The sequence below is a fragment of the Myotis daubentonii genome, chromosome 10 (genome assembly GCF_963259705.1).
Source record: "Myotis daubentonii chromosome 10, mMyoDau2.1, whole genome shotgun sequence".
NCBI classification, from domain to species: domain Eukaryota; kingdom Metazoa; phylum Chordata; class Mammalia; order Chiroptera; family Vespertilionidae; genus Myotis; species Myotis daubentonii.
Window position 1 is genome coordinate 73,296,178 of NC_081849.1, and position 20,243 is coordinate 73,316,420.

The 20,243-nt window shown below is 41.1% G+C and overlaps 1 protein-coding gene and 1 long non-coding RNA gene across 3 annotated transcripts in view; one reads left to right on the forward strand and one right to left on the reverse strand.

The window, feature by feature from the left end:
• NAMPT (nicotinamide phosphoribosyltransferase) overlaps positions 1 to 13,915 on the reverse strand; it is a 38,414-nt gene extending 24,499 nt beyond the window's left edge. Inside the window, exons 1-4 of the mRNA XM_059655702.1 lie at positions 13,727 to 13,915; positions 8,043 to 8,199; positions 5,754 to 5,857; positions 758 to 886 (exon numbers count right to left, since the gene is read on the reverse strand). Of these exons, the coding sequence (XP_059511685.1) occupies positions 758 to 886; positions 5,754 to 5,857; positions 8,043 to 8,199; positions 13,727 to 13,783 (447 nt within the window). The 5' untranslated portion in view covers positions 13,784 to 13,915. The remainder of the gene's footprint in view (positions 1 to 757; positions 887 to 5,753; positions 5,858 to 8,042; positions 8,200 to 13,726) is intronic.
• The window catches only part of LOC132211134 (uncharacterized), a 73,822-nt gene extending 54,097 nt beyond the window's left edge, over positions 1 to 19,725 (forward strand). Inside the window, exons 1-3 of one of the 2 annotated variants that reach the window (XR_009447422.1) lie at positions 13,978 to 15,116; positions 18,394 to 18,521; positions 19,309 to 19,724. This is a non-coding gene — a long non-coding RNA (uncharacterized LOC132211134). Of the gene's footprint in view, positions 1 to 13,977; positions 15,117 to 18,393; positions 18,522 to 19,308 lie in introns of those variants that run through there. The other variant, XR_009447423.1, reaches the window with a different exon arrangement.
• Positions 19,726 to 20,243: the final 518 nt, after the last annotated feature.

Genomic DNA, 20,243 nt, shown 5'->3' on the forward strand with positions numbered 1-20,243 from the left:
CAGAGCCCATAATGTAGCCTCCTTTTAGGCTCAGAAATCAAATCAAATAATCAGTGAATCTTGAATGTAGTTAGATGAGAAATATCAGGAGGTAGAGCCTAGGCCCTTAACTAATTAGATAAGAATAGAGAAAGCAGTTATTGAAAATTTGAACAAAAATGCCTTTAGCCAAAACCGGTTTGGCTCAGTGGATAGAGCGTCAGCTTGTGGACTGAAAGGTCCCAGGTTCGATTCCGGTCAAGGGCATGTACCTGGGTTGCGGGCACCTCCCCAGTAGGAGATGTGCAGGAGGCAGCTGATCGATGTTTCTCTTTCATCAATGTTTCTAACTCTCTATCTCTCTCCCTTCCTCTCTGTAAAAAATCAATAAAATATATTTTTAAAAAAATGCCTTTAGTTTAATTGAAACAGAACTTCCAAAAAATGCCTTAAATCATTAAAAATATACCTGTGCTGTTCTAATTTTTCTTAGGATTGCAACAAATAAGATGGAAGCTAGCTGAGCTTTAACAGAAATAATTCTTAATAATTTGATTTAGATAAAATCTCAGAACATTAGATTTCACTGCAAGGAACCTTAAGGTTATTAAGTCCAAATGTCATTTTATAGGTGAGGAAATTGAGAATTGTAAAGGTTTATTAAATTGTAGGAGGTGACAATCACCTTATTAGTAGCAATTTTTAAACTAGAATCCCAATTGAATGGTTTTTACATCTTCAATTAATCTAAATAGGAATTAAAAACAAAGCAATTTACCTCAACCCAATTTGTAAGCCAATAACACTCTGGATCTGTGTTTTCCACTGTGAAGAGAACATTTCCTCTGGGAATGACAGAGCCCTCAGGAACAGCTTTTACTTCTATTGGAAGATGCCCATCGTATTTCTGGTAAGAGACAATAATGAATTCATTTCATTCAACTGATGATATGCAGTTACCTGTTTTTATAATAAGGTTCTTTACAGTTTACAGAAGCTAAACTTATTGTAATAGAAACTACAATTATAGGTGTTATAATGTTAGTAAGATAGAATATCCCTATTCTCCTGAAACGAAATTAGCTAACAGCTTAGGCACTGATACTAATTTTTAAATTTCATGTTGCTATAAACATTTATTACTAAAAGATACAGATAATTTCAAATTCATAAAAAGTGTTGTTTCTTCATTCTTTCAAAACAAACAAAAAAAGAATTCCAACATATTCCAAAAACACGATTTTTCTTCTAAGTAGGTCATTTTCAATAAAAGAAAGGCTTAAGGGAGAAAACCAAGATGGCGGCATAGGTAAACACCAGAGATTGCTGCCTCGCACAAGCACATCAAAAATACAACTAAAAGACGGAACGGACATCATCCAGAACCACAGGAAGGCTGGCTGAGGGGAAATTCTACAACTAGAAGGAAAGAGAAAAGCATACCGAGACTCAGAGGAGGTGCGGTGTGGAAGTAAAATACAAAGGTGCGGAGGTGCATGCGGAGAGGGCTGGCGGCTGAGGACACAGTTGTCTTTTTTCAATCGGGAGGGAGTCTCAGGCTCTGAGCTCCAGTTCTGGGTGAGTCTCTGGGGACCCAGACTCATACGGGAGAAACGGGACTGTCTGGCATCGATCGGAACTTGAGGGCAGCTTTCTCTCGGAGGTGCTAGCTGAGACTGCCGGGACACTGAGAAGCGGGGCCTCTGAGGGCAGGACTGAGAGCAGCCATAAGTCTTCTCTCCACCCTGTTGATGCCCTGGGACCCCGCCCTGCCCAAGCTGTGCATGGAGGCTTTTGCATATGAAAGACAAACTGAAAATTACTTAACAAACTGCAGCTGGCCCAAGGCCCCAGGGCAACTTGCATTGCTTCACAGCTGGCTTCTGCAGGGTAGCCTCAGGCAGAGGCTAGATTAGCACCACCTTAGAGATCCAGGAGCCAGTGTGCCCGGTGGTCAGAGTGGGACCATCCAGATTGCAGCTCTTCGGATCCATAAAGGACACACTCAGGATGCAGACTCAGTGAGCACCAAAGCCCCACTGAAGCAAGTCTTGTCCCAGAGGGGTGTCTCTAGCACAGAAGTTCTCCCACTGCAGAAACAGCTGATTCTCATACCCAATTGGCTTGGAGGTCAATCCCTCCCAGTGTTACCTACAACAATCAAGGCTTAACTACAACAAGACTGTGCACTAAGCCCACAAGGGGGTGCACCAAGAGTGTCTACCTTAGGTATTTGGGGAGGCTGAGCCACTGGGCCCTATAAGACACTTAACACAGAAAGCCACTCTATCGACACAGCGAAGCATAAAAAAATGCCGAGACAAAGAAACAGGACACAAATGACAGAAATGGAGGAAAGCAAACTACTGAATATAGAGTTCAAAACCACACATTTAAGGTTTTTCAAGAATTTTCTAGAAACCGCCGATAAATTTAATGAGACCCTCAAGAAATCTAGCGAGACCCTCAAGGTTGTGATAAAGGACCAACTAGAAATTAAGCATACACTCACTGAAATAAAGAACATTATACAGACTCCCAACAGCAGACCAGAGGAGCGCAAGAATCAAGTCAAAGATTTGAAATACGAAGAAGCAAAAAACACCCAACCGGAAAAGTAAAATGAAAAAAGAATCCAAAGATATGAAGATAGTGTAAGGAGCCTCTGGGACAGCTTCAAGCGTACCAACATCCGAATTACAGGGGTGCCAGAAGAAGAGAGAGAGAACCTACTTGAAGAAATAATGACAGAAAACTTCCCCTACCTGGTGAAAGAGACTTACAAGTCCAGGAAGCGCAGAGAACCCCAAACAAAAGGAATCCAAAGAGGATCACACCAAGACACACCATAATTAAAATGCCAAGAGCAAAAGACAAAAAGAATCTTAAAAGCAGCAAGAGAAAAAAAGTCAATTACCTACAAGGGAGTGCCCATACGGCTGTCAGCTGATTTCTCAACAGAAACATTGCAGGCCAGAAGGGAGTGGCAAGAAATATTCAAAGTGATGAATAGCAAGAACCTACAACCAAGATTACTTTATCCAGCAAAGCTATCATTCAGAATTGAAGGTCAGATATAGAGCTTCACAGATAAGGAAAAGCTAACGGGGTTCATCACCACTAAACCAGTATTATATGGAATGCTGAAAGGTATCCTTTAAGAAGAGGAAGAAGAAGAAAAAGGTAAAGATACAAATTATGAACAACAAATACACATCTATCAACAAGTGAATCTAAAAATCAAGTGAATAAATAATCTGATGAACAGAATAAACTGGTGATTATAATAGAATCAGGGGCATAGAAAGGGAGTGGACTATTCTTGGGGGGGAAGGGGGTGTGGGGGATGCGGAAAGAGACTGGACAAAAATGGTGCACCTATGGATGAGGACAGTGGGGTGGGAGGTGAGGGCGGAGGGTGGGAGGGGAACCGGGTGGAGGGGAGTTATGGGGGGAAAAAAGAGGAACAACTGTTATAATCTGAACAAGATTTAATTAAAAAAAAAAAGGCTAAAGACGGAAAGATGAAATGAGGGAACGTTATTAAAGAGCAAAATAACACACATACACACACACAGAAAAAAGAAAGAAAACAGAGAGAGATCCCTGCCAGTAGAAGAACCTAAATAGGTTTTCTCTTTATTCTGGTGTAGACCTGAAACTGTCTTGGTAGTAGATAGTATACTTTCTAGAGCTTTGGCTATCAATATCAAAAGTGCAACAATTCTCTCCAAAATTAGGCTGAGAATATATGTGCTACATAGGATGTTACTAGATATTTAATTATGCCTCCCTACTTTTAAAGCTAAAAGTTGTGGCTAACTTTTGGCTAGGAAGGAAAGTTGTTTCAGATATCTAAATTTATTTATGTGATTTGGGACAAGGTAACTAGAATTTTAAAAATCTGTTTAGCCCGGCCAATATAGCTTAGTGGTTGAGCATTGAGCCAGGAACCAAGAGGCCACCGGTTCAATTCCTGGTCAGGGCACATTCCCAGGTTGCAGCTCAGTCCCGTCAGGGGGCATGCAGGAGGCAGCTGATCAATGATGTTCCTCTCTCATCGATGTTTCTATCTCTCTATCTCTCTCCTTTCCTTCCTCTCTCTAAAAAATTCAAAAGGTCAAGAAGCAATACCAGCGTAATTTATATTTTATCTAAAATATATTTTTTAAAACTGTTTAGCCCGGCTGGTGTTGCTCAGTGGTTGCACATCAACCTATAAACCAGAGGTCACAGGTCTATTCCTGGTCAGGGCACATGCCCGGATTGCAGACTTGGTCTCTAGTGGGGGTGTGTGCAGTAGCAGCTGATCAATGATTCTCTCTCATCATTTATGTTTCTATTTACTATCTCTCTCCTCCTCTCCCTTCCTCTCTGAAATAAAAATATATTTTTAAAAAAATCTGTTTAATGAGAAGCACTGAGGGCCTCAAGATATAGCAGAAAGAATACTGCCTTAGAACTCTTGGCTTGACTTCAAAAGCAGGTAGGAGATCTTGGGCAAGTCTCAGACTTTCCTTATAAAATAGGGTTAGATAAGATTACCTCTAGAGAACCTATGAATCCCTAAAATTCTCTGAACATAAAATCAGGACATTTATCATCCTGGCCACTGGAGTTGGAGTTGTATTAATAAGCATAGTACCTAACTTATCTATTAATATTATACTCACAAAAAAACCAAATGGGGTAAGTTTAGGAGTTACCCAATAGATTTTACTTAAATATGGAAAAACTATAGTAGAGAGTGCTTACCTGACTTCTTCAAAGATTCATAGTAACAAAATGTAAAATTTGATTATTACCAGATAGGCATGAAAGTTAAAGTATTTCTAATTATTTTGTGTTTAATAGTCTATAATGAAAAATATATACCTTTTTTTTAAAAATATATTTTATTGATTTTTTACAGAGAGGAAGGGAGAGAGATAGAGAGTTAGAAACATCGATGGGAGAGAAACATCCATCAGCCGCCTCCTGCACATCTCCTACCGGGGATGTGCCCGCAACCCAGGTACATGCCCTTGACCGGAATCGAACCTGGGACCTTTTAGTCCGCAGGCCGACGCTCCATCCACTGAGCCAAACCGGTTTCGGCAAATATATACATTTTTAAGATGCAAATTAACTAATACTTAACATAACAAGATGCCAATAGATGCCATTCCCAATATATCTTTGTAATAAAAAAACAAGCAAACACCAAAGTACGTCAACTTAATTCCCATGTCTCTGGATACCCAAAGTTTAAGCAATGGTTCCAAACATGCTAGATATATTACAGTACAAACAATAAAATTCAACTTCATGGATCTGCACCAAACCATTTTAACTATTCAATAAGGGAAATTTCCTAGAATTATTGTGTAGTGATAGATTCACAGCATCTATTTTCTTAGATAACCTATAATCAAGAAAATAGACCTAAATTTTGAAATTGCCAACTAACCACACCCTTTTTAAATTAGTGTATTTTCAAAGAAAGGGTTAAATCACCTTTCTTAAAAAAAAAAGTTATTTAAATTATAGTTCATTTATATTATAACAAATTAAACTTGCTGTAGAGTCTAGACACTAATGATTGGCAACCAGAAAAAAAGTTTAACTGTTACCCTTAACTTTTCACAAGAATGTCTAAAGTAGCCATCATACTTAGGTCACAGACAGAAAAGAGTTGTAATTATATCTAATCTTCTATTCAAACTCCTTTACAAGAAATTTTGAAGTAAATGTAAAACCAAAATAGTAGACCAAACCATGAAACCAGTTTTTACCTCAAGAATGTAGTTCCATCCCTTTTCATTAAATACATCATCTTGGAAATGCTCTTTGTACACCTCTTTGGCTTCTTGGATCTTCTCTTTGGTCACTACTTTACCTAAAAAGATAAACATTTCTTGTTTACATTTCAAAAGACATTCTGTGAACTGTTGAGCTGTCACAAGATTAATGTCTGTAGACTTTTCACCCATTCTATGGATAAAAAAACAAGAACTAAGAGGTCAAATAACTCATCCAGATTCAACAGCAAAGTCAGAAAATGAATTTGCACTTTTGTATATATGTTGATTGATTGATTTCAGAGAGGAAGAGAGAGAAAGATAGAAACATCAATGATGAGAATCATTAATTGGCTGCCTCCTGCACACCACATACTGGGGATCAAACCCGCACACCGGGAATGGAACTATGACCTCCTGGTTGATAGGTCTATGCTCAACCCATGAGCACATCAGCCAGGCTGAATTTGCACTTTTAATCACTCAATTTAAGTGTGTTGATTTCTTATTTGAAAAGTAAATGTGCAGAACAAATTATAAGATGTATAGTATTTTTTTAAATCACAATACTAAAATTAACTTCTAAGAAGATACCTTTTCTACCTCTATTAATTTCTACACCCTCCAAATTTGAGAGTAAGCCTTTGATACAGATGATTTTCTAGGTGAACCTTCTCACTTTATTCTTAAAAGATATCTTCAGATAATCCAGTAATTTTCACAATTACTACATTTTGCCCCCCAAATATACTTTAAATTTCTTTTTCTGTAAAATGAGGATAAAAATAGTAGGGTACCTACTTATAAGTCGTGAGGACTGAATGAGTTATAACATATGACGCACTTAGAATAATGCTGGCTTATAATAGGAAATCAATATATTTTTGCTATAATTAATAACTAATATGAAGTTTTTAACCTGTAGAATTGAAGTGTGACATCAGTCTTTTGATAACTTTCTCAATGTAAGATCACTAGTAAACTCATTTAAAATATCCTGGGAGGTCTTGCTGCAAAATAAGTACTTTGGATACCAAGTAGGTTTTCAGTAGTATAATATATCTGAACAGTCTAATCTTAAAATTGCCAAGATTATGGAAAAAGGATATTAAATAAAAATTCAACTTAATCTGGATTCAATTTTAAGATTATTTTTTATTTGAAAAGGCTAGAGATAAAATTTTCCAAAATATATAAAACCCTTGGGAACTGTTTTGCCTCCTAGAAATAAAATTACAAAACTGACTAGAAATGGACTTTCAAGTAAAAAGGCAAAGAAATTATTTGGGAGATCTTTCTGCTTTAATATGCATTTGAGACTAAGTTCATAAAGATAGTTTTGAAAAATAAGACTTTAAGGTAAAACTGACTAGCATAAAAATATTCTAATTATAATTGCTACCACAATTCAAAATGAGTTCCTAGGCCAATAATAAATCCTTCATTTTGAATTAATGACAAGTCTATTAACAAACCATATTCGCCTTGGAAAATCAGTGACTTAAAAAAATTTTTTTAACTTTATTTTTATTGTTGACACCATTACAGATGTCCCCATACCCCCTCCTTTGCCTGCCCCCACCAGACCCTATTTAATGACTTTTCTAGACGTATTCCCAAACTTATTAGTTTCAGAAAATCTTCCTTATATTGAGAACACCAGCACACACAAAATTATAAGAATTAATGTATTACTAATAATATTAGTAAATATTATTCTAAGGTTTTTTAAATTCTAAGACTCCTAAAGTAGTTAAAGCAATTAAATAAGTATCAAAATTAAACTATTCAAAATGCTACTTCAGATAATCCTATAAAATAAAAGCCTAGGTGGCATCACACCTTCCCGTGACATCATCACAAGATGGCCAGCACAAGATGGCTGGCAGGGGAGGGCAGTTGGAGGTGACCAGACCTGCAGGGGAGGGCAGTTAGGCGCGATCAGGCCGGCATGGGAGCAGTTAGGCATCAATCAGGCTGGCAGGGGAGTGGTTAGGGGGCAATCAGGCTGGCAGGCAGAAGCGGCTAGGGGCAGGCAGGCAGGCGAGCGGTTAGGAGCCAGCAGTCCCAGATTGTGAGAGGGATGTCTGACCCATAGGGAACGGGCCTAAACTGGCAGTCGGACATCCCCCAAGATTGGAGAGGGTGCAGGCCAGGCTGAGGGACCACCCCCCATCCCCCGTGCACAAATTTCATGCACCGGGCCTCTAGAATATAAAATAGGAGAAAAATTATGAAGTTTTATGTAAAAGCATTGTTTTAAATTTATAGGACAAATAATACCTTTTAAGTACTTATTAAGAATGTACTGCAACCCATAAAATACTGTTTCCTCGTATTTCACCTTCCTTATTTTGGAGTTTTCTGTCTTCTTTTCACGGCATTCAAAGTAGGAATAAACTTTGCTTGTGTTGGGTGGGTATTGTTTATAGTGAGTAACCTATAAAAGAGAAATACTTGAGTCAGAATACATGAGAAGAATAGACTATAAATCACAAAGGAAAGGGCTTGAAATTATTTAAAACCAGAGAAATTATGCTTATTTGCAATTGATCAGCTCCTTTTCCTGGCTCCAAAAATAAGAAATACTTATTAAGATACTTTTAATAGTTCTGTATCTTAAATTCAAAACCATAAGAGAGTATTAAATTTGATAAACAAGCAGATGAACTTAAGTAAAAGGTCTCTACGCTGCACACCTGGTACAGTACAAAGACAGGTATCTTATTTGATCTCAGGGAACAGTTTTCATTCAAGGGAAGAGAGATGTAGCTGCCTTAGGGGAGCTGGGGGAGCGCACATACACGATATAAAACAATGAGCTGAAAGCAAAATTTGGTCCTATTACTATCTAAATGTAGTGTGTTTGATAAGTCAACAGTCATGATTTCCCAGGACTCTACTCCTTCATCTGTATAATGAGATAACGAGAACGACCTCTTTTGGTCTTCACAGTGACACTGAAAACCTGAATGAAAGCAAAAGAAGCAGCAGCAGCAGCAAAAAAAAAAATTTGTTTTGTATTCTTTCCTTTTGCTCAAATTACTTCTGAGTTGTGAAAGAAATGCCTATGCAATACATCAAACCCTTATAAGCTTAAAAATATAAAGAGGTATTATCACAAATTTCCATCAAATTGAGTAAAAGTCACTGGTGAAAAATTACCTGTTTTTGTTTCAAGAAAAAATAAAGTGAGTGCTCATTATAATTTGAATTTTATTCTATTTCAATGTGGTTAAAACATTTACCAATAAAAAATAACTGGAAGAATAATGTGTATTTATTTGCCCAGTTGAAAGAGTAGTTAATGCCTTAATTGGGTGGTGATTCAGGTTAATGGTGGAATAAATCTTTGCAGACCAAAGTTCATGATGACCACTGTAAACATTAACCATTCATCTAAAATGAATATACTCTGTAGAGAGGGCAAAAAACCCCCACAAATTTAAAAAATATTTTAGTTTCCTCTTTAATAAAAGTAACTTGCAAATCTATAAAAATAGCACCCTCATGTTCCTTATAGGCAATCTTTATATTAATATGTGGCCTGATTGCCTAAGTCAGGCAACAGAATTAGAACTGTTTCGCTCACATATGATGGCTTACCTATATACCACAAGGTATAGGGAGGCCTTATCAATATCTAGAAGTATTTGCTAGTTTCTTTCAGATTAAAACCCAGGGACTGATACCACTATTATGTCCAGAGCACTTAAATCAATCTATTAGGCAATTCACTAAAATGCAAAACAACTAGCCCAGCCGGTATGGTTCAATGGTTGAGTGTTGACCTAAGAACCAGGAGGTCAGGGTTTAATTCCCAGTCAGGGCAAATGCCCAGGTTGCAGGCTCGATCTCCAGTAGGGAGCATGCAAGAGGCAGCTGATCGATGTGTCTATCATTGATGTTTCTATCTCTCTCCCTCTCCCTTCCTCTCTCTAAAAAGTCAGTAAAAACATTAAAAAACAACATTTATATCTATAACTATACATACATATATACGAATACCTTAGTAATAAATTATCACTATTTCAATTACTTATAAAACTGATTAGAAAAAAGATACCACTAAAAACGTATCTAAGGTGTATATAAAAATGAAAATGTCCAGTTTACAATATAAATAACTCCAAATACTTTAATGGGAATAAGCAGTGGGACAGAAGAAAACTCAATTATGATGAAGTAAAATATGAATAAGGATCTAGATTGCATCAGGCAAGTGTATGAAAGGCAGATTCATAGTTGTGACTCTCAATAGTTTGACCTTCTTTACAGTTCAGATACTTAATGGTGCATCTTTATAAATTTACTTTTTCTATACAGATTTAAAAGTATCAAAACACAAATGAATTATTTTCATCTTCTAAGTAGACCAAGCAGTCAAAAGTTAAATGGAAATGTCCCTAAACTATGTAAATCCATCTTGGTCTAAAAGTATATTAAAAATTTTTGATCTTATAGATACAATTTTAGTTCTTTACTTTGGCTGTGTTCTTTAATTATGGTACTTCAAAACTGTGCATAAATATTCAGAATGTCTCCTCTGGGAAAAAAAATGTCATTAAAAACACAAAATTATCTAGGCTGCTAAATTAGAAATGAAGTGACTTCTAAAATCTTCTTTGGAAAAACTTAGGAGAATAGTTTTAGAATTTAGCTAAAAAATTTAAGTCCTCTAAGTAAACTCTCAGGTAATTAAACACGAACCATAATTTACTACTATGACCCAATACTTTTACAGAAGAACAAAAGAGTATGTTCAGATCTATTTATCTTGGCATATAACATTGTTTTAAGGGAAAACATTTTATATAGAGCTTCTTAGTAAATATTATTCTAAAAATACAGCCAATGGCTGATTTATAGTAATTCTAGTTTTGCTAGGTTTTCTGCCCTCTTCATTTTACTTTCTGCTAAACTGGTCACTCTGAACCCCTTCAAACCTTCACCAGAAATTGAGATGATATAGCAGAAACTGAAATCAACAGATTATTTTATAAATAGTTCATTCACCCACAAATAGACAGGGCAGGGCAAAGTAGGTTTACAGTTGTTCATATGGGAAATAATTCAATAATGAATATGTAATACAAGAATAAATTGTTTCCTGGACTCATAACTATAAACCTACTTTTGCCCCACCCTGTATATGCTGTATCTACTATATATCAGGCACTGTTTCAGATGTTGAGGACAGAGAAATAAATAGACTAAAGTAGTTTCTATCCTCATAGGGCTAAAGAAGACTGAAAAGTCAGAAAATAATAAGCAAAATAATGTCAGGTTTGGATGAATGCTATGAAAAATGAAAAGAAAATGGTGGGCTAAAGGGAGCCTGGGAGAGTACTTTAAATGGGAGGCCAGAAGGCTTCTCTGAGATGGTGACATGTGAGCAAAACCTAAATGACAAGGAGATATGAAATAACTTGACTCAAGGGACAGAAAAGAATGAAGATTAGAGTGGTTGGTGCTTAGAGAATGGGGAGGAGGAAGAGGTACATGGTCCTGAAGTCAGAGAGAGATGCTGAGACAAGAACAGGTAAGGCTTACAGGCTACAACAAGGAGCTTGAATTTATATCAAGTGCAAGGGGAAGCCATTAGTATGTTTTAAGCTGGGTGATTTACATTTTACAAGGATCACTTGGCAGTGAGGTGGAGAACGGATTACAGCAGTGGTTCTCAACCTTGGCTGCACATTAGAATCACCTGGGAATCTTTTTAAAATCCTGATTTCTGGGCCTCATCCTCCGGAAATTCTTTTTGTTACTAATGATGAGGTCCAGAAATCAGGATTTTAAAAAGATTCCCAGGTGATTCTAATGTGCAGCCAGGGTTGAGAACCACTGGACTACAGGGTGACCAGAGTGGAAGAGGGGCATCAGGTGAGAGGCTACTGCTAAAGACAAGGCTAGGTGAGTGAAATGGCTCAGTATCTTTGGAGGTAAAGGGAAATCAGGTTGATAGATTAGATCTGGAGGATAAGGAGGGGGAGGAATTAAGGATGTCTCCTAAATATTTGGGTTGAGCACCTGGGTAAATGCTGCCATTTACTGAGATGTGGAAGGCCTTGGCATGAATGGGTAGACTAGAAATTGAGAGCTCAGTTTAAGAAATGTTAAGCAATACTAACAAAAAGTTTCATAGTATTCAAAATTAAAGTGAACTACAAAAAGGGAGCTCAAATCCTTTTATATATTTTATTGATTTCAGAGAGGAAAGGAGAGGGAGAGAGAGATAGAAACATCAATGATGAGAGGAAATCACTGATCGGCTTGCCTCCTGGACACCCCCCACTGGGGATCAAGCCCACAACCCAGGCATGTGCCCTTGACCAGAATTGAACCTGGGGCTCTTTAGCCTGCAGGCCCATGATCTATCCACTGAGCAAAACTGGCTAGGGCCAAATCATATTTTTTTAAAGCACTATTTTGACTCAGATTATTAGAGAAAATGGCTCCACATTAACTTTAAAATTATTTACAGATGAAGAGAAATCTCTCATAATATCTTCAGCAAACCTTTTCCACTAAAAATGTTTCCTAAACTGGTATGGCCTTCCTGTAGCTAACAGAGCACTACAGTACATAAATATATGTCATAAAAAACAGGCACACAGGAAAATGTAGCTCTTTTAATAAAACTTAATTTCAGTTATGTAACTGATGCACTTCATGAAAAGATAAGCTTCTAAAATTTGTAACCCCAAGCATGACATTTAAAGAGAAGTATGAGAAATATTTAAGCTGCATAAAATAATTCTGTGAGCGCAAAGTCTAACTTGCTCCTGGGTTCTAGATTTCCCACCAGGTTGATTTATCTTTCCAAGAACATTCCTACCACAGTGGATCACATGACCAAAGACAACTACTACTAACCCACTTTTCCAGTTGTAGTTTTTTCACTTCTAACAAGTAATCACAAGCCAACACTTGAACAATGCCATGCACATAAAAGAGCACAGGGGGTGACATGCCCAAGGTCACAGAGCGAGTTCTGTTACCGCCGTGATATCTAACGGCACCCAGAAAGCAGGGGGGTCAACATCTGGCAGATTCTTCCCATCATTCTTCCCTTCACTAATGTGTGTGTTCCAAAGAAAAGTAATGGGGCAGCTATGCATGCAACAGTCCAAGACGCTTATAAACTCCCCAGAATTAACACTGCAGCAGTTCATTGAACTTGTCGTGTTTCACTTTCCGTTTCACAGAAATCCCGTGGTGGCCTGAGCGGGGTGAGGAAGGGCAGGTCGGCCTTGGCGAGCACCCAGGGGTTAAAGCTCAGGAGTGATCGGCAGCGGAGCCCGTGCAGCGGAGCGGAGAAACCCGGGCGGCCGGGGGCACCCGAGCGTCCTCGGGACCGAGCCACGGGCCGGCGCCCCGGGACCCCTGCAGGACCTCGCCCACACCCTCTCCGCAAAGGGCCAGAATCTGCCTGGAATGGCTGAGCCGGGAGCCCCCCTTCTCAAGCCCCGCTCCTCTCCGCCGCCGAGTCCCAGGGGCTGTTACTTAACTGACCGCTCCTCGGGCGAGTCCTCGCCCAGCCCGGCCCGGCGCCAAAAGGCCGAGGTCCTGGGTCAGGCGTCCGCTCGGCCGGAGACGCCCCAGCCAGCCGGGCCCGCGCCCGCCGCGCCGACCCGAGCCAGGAGCTCGGAACCCCGAGCCCCGAGCCCAGGGCGCAGGGAGAGCCCGCGAGCCGGCAGCGCCGGCCGGGCCCGCCTCAGCCCCTCGCCGCGCCCCCCCACCACGCACCGCCAGGCCCCGCCTCCTGCCGTCCATCCCTCCATCCCTCCTCCATCCACCTCCTTCCCCAGGCGCCGCCAGCTTCACCTGCCCGCGCCGCCGCCCGCACCTTCCCTCGGGGCGGCCCGGCGCACGCCCCCAGACCGGCCGCCCCCGACCCCACCGCCCCGCGCTCGCCCCCCGGCGCCTCTCCTCTCCCTCACCTGCCCCCGCCCCCGCCTTACCTTGTAGGAGTCGGTGGCCAAGAGGATGTTGAACTCGGCTTCTGCCGCAGCATTCATCTCGGCCGGAGTGGCGACCGCGTACCAGGGGGGGCTGCCCAGCGCCGCAGCGAGGAGGGAGGAAAAATGGGCTTCACCGCGCTCTGTTGCTTAAGTCACCGCTCGGCCGGAGGGGGAGGTGAGGGGAAACGGAGCGCGGGGGCGGGGCCTCAGGAGGGCGGGCCGGCGGCCCTGACGCGGCGGGGGTGGCGGCGGCTCGCGCGCACGCAGCCGGGAGTCGGACGGCCTCACCTCGGCCCTCGCCCCGCCCACCGCCCAGGGGTGGAGGCGGGCGCCAGGGCGGGGCGGGGCGCGCGTGCGCAGTGCGCGGGGGCGAGGCCGGCGGGGAGGACGTGAGGCACGCGCTCCTTTCGGGGAACGCCCACCCCGGGCGGCCGGAGGCCGTGGGCCGCCCGGGCCCGTGACCCGGGGTTTCGTTTCCCGGCGGGACCGGAGGGCGCCGTGGGTAGCCTCGCCGCTGCTGCAGTCCCGGTGCGCCAGCCTCGCGGACCCCTTCCTGCCGTGCCCAGTCCTGGCCCGTGTTCTGAGTCCTGCGGTCGCGCCACTGCCTGTCGCTCCGTCCCGCGGTTACTCCCGTTGTGTGGTCCCCGGCGTGGCGGGAGGACCGAGCCTGTGGCCGCCATCCCCCTGGTCTCCTGGCCCCGAAGCCTCGCCCTGGCAGCTGCAGGCCTGCGGCGAGGAACGGGGCTGAGGGCCCTCCGATCGGACACGTGGGCCCCGCCTTCCTCCGGCTCTACGGTGGAGCTCTTTGATCCCCGGAGGGATGTTTTAATTTTCCCGGAAAAAATCGCCTGCACCGAAAGGCAGGGGATGAATTCCGTCCTCACAGATAATGAGGAGACAAGACCTGATTGAAACAAATGTTGCCTAGAGGTAAAGGGCAACGGGCCGAGCCTTGGACGGTGCGAAGCTGACTTACCCTGGTTACGATCGTTAACTCTTGGGAAACTTCCACATGAAGACGCAAGTGACCAGTCGGATGACCTCAGATGCAACCGTCCATTTGCCCGGTGCTCGTATGGGGTTGCATTTTTGCGTAAAACTACGGTTCCCTTTGTCCACGCAGTCAATTCCTGCTTTTTAATTTTATTTTAAGGTTTAGGTTTTACAAGACACAAGTAGCTGGGAAGAAGGTGGTTTAATGGAAACGGACACAGGGACTTTATAGACTGCCCTTCAAGTTGGCGGAAGTCTTATTTTATGGGTGAAGAGAGGAGTGTGACTTGAGAGAGATTCATCACAAGAAAACGGAGACCTCTTCAGTCAAAAGTGACTGTGGTCCAGCTGTGTTCTGGAGTCCCTGCAGATTCCTGACATTTGCCTCCATCTATAGGTAGATTCCATAGTCAAAATTCACAGAAGGGGCGGGATGTCGCTAGACACTCACTAAAGTAGTAAATAATACCGATACACTTAGAATTATTTTCAGCAACAAGGTTTAAAATAAAACAAAGAAGCAGTTGTTTTGTTGTTTCTGTCGACCCGGTATTTACTGGGGAAGAGTACTTTTAAAAGCATGCAAATAAATTACTTAAATATTTTTACTTTGGGAGATTTTGTTAATCTAGTTCAAGCAGTGCAGTTCAGAGAAGGAAGATGATCCTTTTTGTCCCTTTCAGTTTGGTGCTTTTTTTCTTTATTCATTTAAAATTTTCATAGCCTACTTAAGTGACAAATTATTTTTGCTTAGCTTCTTGGAATTCATATTTGTATAACACCATTTTTCTATGCTGCCTTATACAAGGGGGAAAGGATTCTAATTACAAAGTGGGCTTTGTTTATGGTACCATTTTTGTTTTTAAAAAGCAAAATAAACTTCGATCTTGCAGTATTTGAATTGAATTGGAAGTTTTAAGGTGAGAAAGTTTAATATCAGTACAGGTAAAAATGTTATTACACTGACATGTTAAATGTAGGGACAGTCATAGACCTGTTCACATATTAGTGACTTAAACCCTCACAGCAATCTCCAGAGGAAAATGCAGTCATGTTACCAATAGAAATCACCATTGGTCTATGATAGAATTAGGCACACTCTATATCAGCGGTTCTCAACCTGTGGGTCGCGACCCCTTTGGCGGTCAAACGACCCTTTCACAGGGGTCGCCTAAGACCATCCTGCATATCAAATATTTACATTACCATTCTTAACAGTAGCAACATTACAGTTATGAAGTAGCAACGAAAATAATTTTATGGTTGGGTCACAACATGAGGAACTATATTTAAAAGGGCCAGAAGGTTGAGAACCACTGCTCTATATGAAACTACATGCATAAGCAGGACCAATTTTGAATCAATCGGGGTTTAGAACTAGAACTATGAAATTATCACCATATACAAAGTCACGATTTCATTTTGAAATGGCCTTCCTTGAAAGACAGTTTAACCCAGCCAGTGTGGCTCATTGGATAAGCTTTGATCTATGAACTAGGAGGTCACAGTTTGATTCCTGGTTGGGGGCTCAATCCTGGGGGCTAGGGGGAGGTGCAGGAGGCAGCTGATTGATGTTTTCTCTCATGGATGTTTCTCTCCCCCTCTTCCTCTCTGAAATCAATTAAAACATTTTAAAAAGAATAACAGCTAGCATACCTAGTAGCATGTAGGAAAGTCTGAGAAACTTTCTCATAGGTCCTTACAACATGACAAAACCCAACAAGTACAAAGACTCGAATGGACCCGCCCCTTTATTCAAAGCCCTGGATTAATCTAAGCAGGGTGGATTGGGCATCCAGCTCCGTGTTCATATCCCACAGAGTGCCTGGACACCGTCCATTTGATCAAGCCAAGTGGGTGTTGCTCCACCATTCCTGTTCCTAAATCCCCTTCCAGACAGCCTTTGGTACACTTTTGTATTTCTAAGTTGCCTCAGAATTCCAACCTGACCTGATTTCATCTCAGTAAAAAAACACTGGAGAAATAGATGTGGGGCTCACCCACATGACGCTGCAAGTCATGACGCTGTTCCTATCCATCACCCTGCTGTTCCTATCCATCAGCCTTCAAAACTTCCTCTAGCCTTACCAAGCAGCAACAATGACCACAAAGACCGACAATAACAAAGGAACTTTTTAATTGGTTAGACCTTTTCCTTATTCAAACCTCCCTTAGAGTTCTAATTTGCTAAAGAAAAGGCCTCATCTACAGAAAGGGTTTTCATAGATCCGATTATCTGCTAACCATCTCTGGAGCACTCTTTAATAACTCAGGCTGCTGGGTCCTCTACAATCACAGAGACACACAGAAAACTGATGACTCTTACCCTAAAAGTATGGAAGTGTCAGAGTAACTGGGAAAGAAAGTGGTTTAATGGAAACGGATACAGTAATCCACATAGGGGAAGAATTACTGCACCTACATGGGTCTTCTACAGGCATTATGTTGCAAAATGTTCCTGTTATCAACTGAATTTTTTTTTTATTGCTTAAAGTATTACAAAGAGTATTACATATGTCTCCTTCCCGCCCCCGCCCCCCCCCCCCCCCCGCCCTTGACAATCCCCTGGCTTCCCCTACCCCCCAGTGTCTTATGTCCATTGGTTATGCTTATATGCATGCATACAAGTCCTTTGGTTGCTCTCTTACGCACCCCCCTCCTGCCCTCCCACCCTCCCCGGCCTTCCTGCTGTAGTTTGACAGTCTGTTCGAGGCAGCTCTGCCTCTGTATCTATTTTTGTTCATAAGTTTATAATGGTCTTTATTATCCAGAAATGAGTGAGATCATGTGGTATTTTTCCTTCATTGACTGGCTTATTTCACTTAGCATAATGCTCTCCAGTTCCATCCATGCTGTTGCAAATGGTAAGAGTTCCTTCTTTTTTACAGCAGCATAGTATTCCATCGTGTAGATGTACCACTGTTTTCTAATCCATTCATCTACTGATGGGCACTTAGGCTGTTTCCAGATCTTAGTTATGGTGAATTGTGCTGCTATGAACATAGGGGTGCATATATCCTTTCTGACTGGTGTCAGTGAGGGCCTGATCCACATGCCTAAATCCTGAAATGTGGACCCAATCAGAGCCCACTTGCCCTGGCCATGTAGCATATGAAATAAACCTTTCTTGTAATCCATGAAGATTTTGGAGGCTGTTACCATAGCATGACCAGGTTTACCCTGACATATGTAAATACCCACGCATGTTTTCTTTTTTTCTTCAGGCTCAAGGAAAGAGCCTGGTAAATCTCTCTCACCTGTACTCTGGATCCATCCCACATCCTCCCCTCCCCTTCCCCACCTCTCTCCTTAGGTCCTGTTCATTAGTCATCACACCTTCTCTCTTCTGAACTTTCAGATACCCCCTTTCTCTTGACTTCTCCTTGGCATATAAACATATTTGAACCTCTCTTATTTGAAAGAAAAAATAAAACAAAACAAAAACCTCCTTTCCCAGTTATCACAATATCTCTTTCCTTTTCCAAAAAAGAGGTCTCTGACTCCCGTCTCTACTACTTTTTCCCTCATTTTACCAGCTTTTGTCTGTGGCCATATAAGCTGGCAGACCCAATGGGTGTAGTTCTCAGATATTGGCTAATAACACCAATAAAAGAAAGTTTCTTTTCTTTTCTTCATTTAACCACTATTCCTCTTGTTTTTCTCTCTGACAACAGGGTGAGAGAACATTTTCCTCCAAAAGAAGTCAAACCACACTCCATCTGCCGTGGAACTTGGCAGTAGGTCCCAGAAGAAACCACCTGTTTATCTTGGCCTGGACTACATATCTCTTTCTTTCCTAGTGGTGAGTTTTCTGTTCTCCTAAAATACCTGGTAATGAGAGGCAAGGGAACATTTTGGATCCAGGGTGTTAGTCATACCATCAATCCCAAAAGGCTTTCCCCCATTTTTCATATGAGGCTGAGGGGCTCCTCGTGCAGAGAGGAATCCTTGTGGTCTACTCTGAAATTAGAATTCTTGAGTTGGGCATGTGCACTGCATGCCCCATAGATACTGGTTCAGAAAGAATTTCATCAAGTGGCTCGAAGGTGATCGAACTATAGAGGACTGAGAAACACTAACTAAACTGACAAGCAATACATTGGTCTCTTCGATGGAAAATTAAAGTAATTGCAATGTGAAATAAACCTGACTTGACAATGGGATCCTGTTACCTGTACAGCAGGTTCTCTCTGAAAACCAGTTTGCATGTTAATAATTTGTTTGCTGGATACAGAATAAGACATTGATTGTTAGAGCCTCTTAAAAAATACTTCCATTAAGCCATCTAAGTCTTAAAAATTCACTTTTTAAAAATTCTGGGGACATTTCTGTCAAGGTTAGGGTTGTTTGTCTTCTAGAATCAATGCACCCTCTTCTTGGATAGTATTAGAAAACAGTGACGAATACCATAAGCACCATTTCAATGTGCCAGGCAAGTTACAGTGCCATTTCATTTTACATTAGTGACATTTGAGCCATGTTCTTGACGTGGGGATTGGTCATCTTCCAAGTTTTCCAACAGTATATTTGTAAGCTGTTTCTTCAGCTTTTGGTGTTATAATTTCATTGCTTTCTGTTTTCACTTTCAGAAGATGATCTTTTCCTTACAGAATACCCATGTTCTGGATATTCTAGTGTAGTTCTTCATGTGCCAAGAATATTCAGGTTTTAAGAATGACTTTAAAGCTGTTGCCAGAACCATCATATTTACTAAGAATTCACAAGTTTCTTTACAATGAAATTATTCAAACTAATTATTCATGTGTGTGAGTATACTGAAATGTAATGAGTTATGTTGGCCCTGAATTCTAATTAGTATATAAATATGTTTTAAGAATCAAAGAAGAAATAAATTTATACAGATCATACTTATTCATTCCAATTATTTTTACACATTTGGAAGTGTGTATTATTTTTGATCTTGTAACAAAGTCTGTGAAAAAGTGATGTAAAAGTGAAGAGCTGGGAAATTATGCAATAAATTTGATCATATAACTTGATCATTTGTGCATGACTTGTTATTTTTTATTTTTTTATTTTTAATATATTTTATTGATTTTTTACTGAGAGGAAGGGAGAGGGATAGAGAGTTAGAAACATCAATGAGAGAGAAAAATCAATCAGCTGCCTCCTGCACATCTCCCACTGGGGATGTGCCCGCAACTAAGGTACACACCCTTGACCGGAATCGAACCTGGGACCCTTCAGTCTTCAGGCCAACGCTCCATCCACTGAACTAAACCAGCCAGGGCTTGTTATTTTTTAAATTAAACAAGCATGAACACATAAGTTTACCTTAAATACTTATAGAATTTAGAAGCATATAAAAGTTGATTTGCATGTTCTAGCTTGCTTTGAATTTAAGTGTTGGGGAGCACAAGAGACTTGGTTGGAAAGTTGTAAGGAGGACATTCTGATAAAGGGGAAGTGTGTGGAAGGCCACCTGCCCTGTTTATTGGAATTCTGACTTCGGGGAGACTTAAGGGAGTGTCGAAGGCGGAGCCCCTAATTATTCCTTGACCTT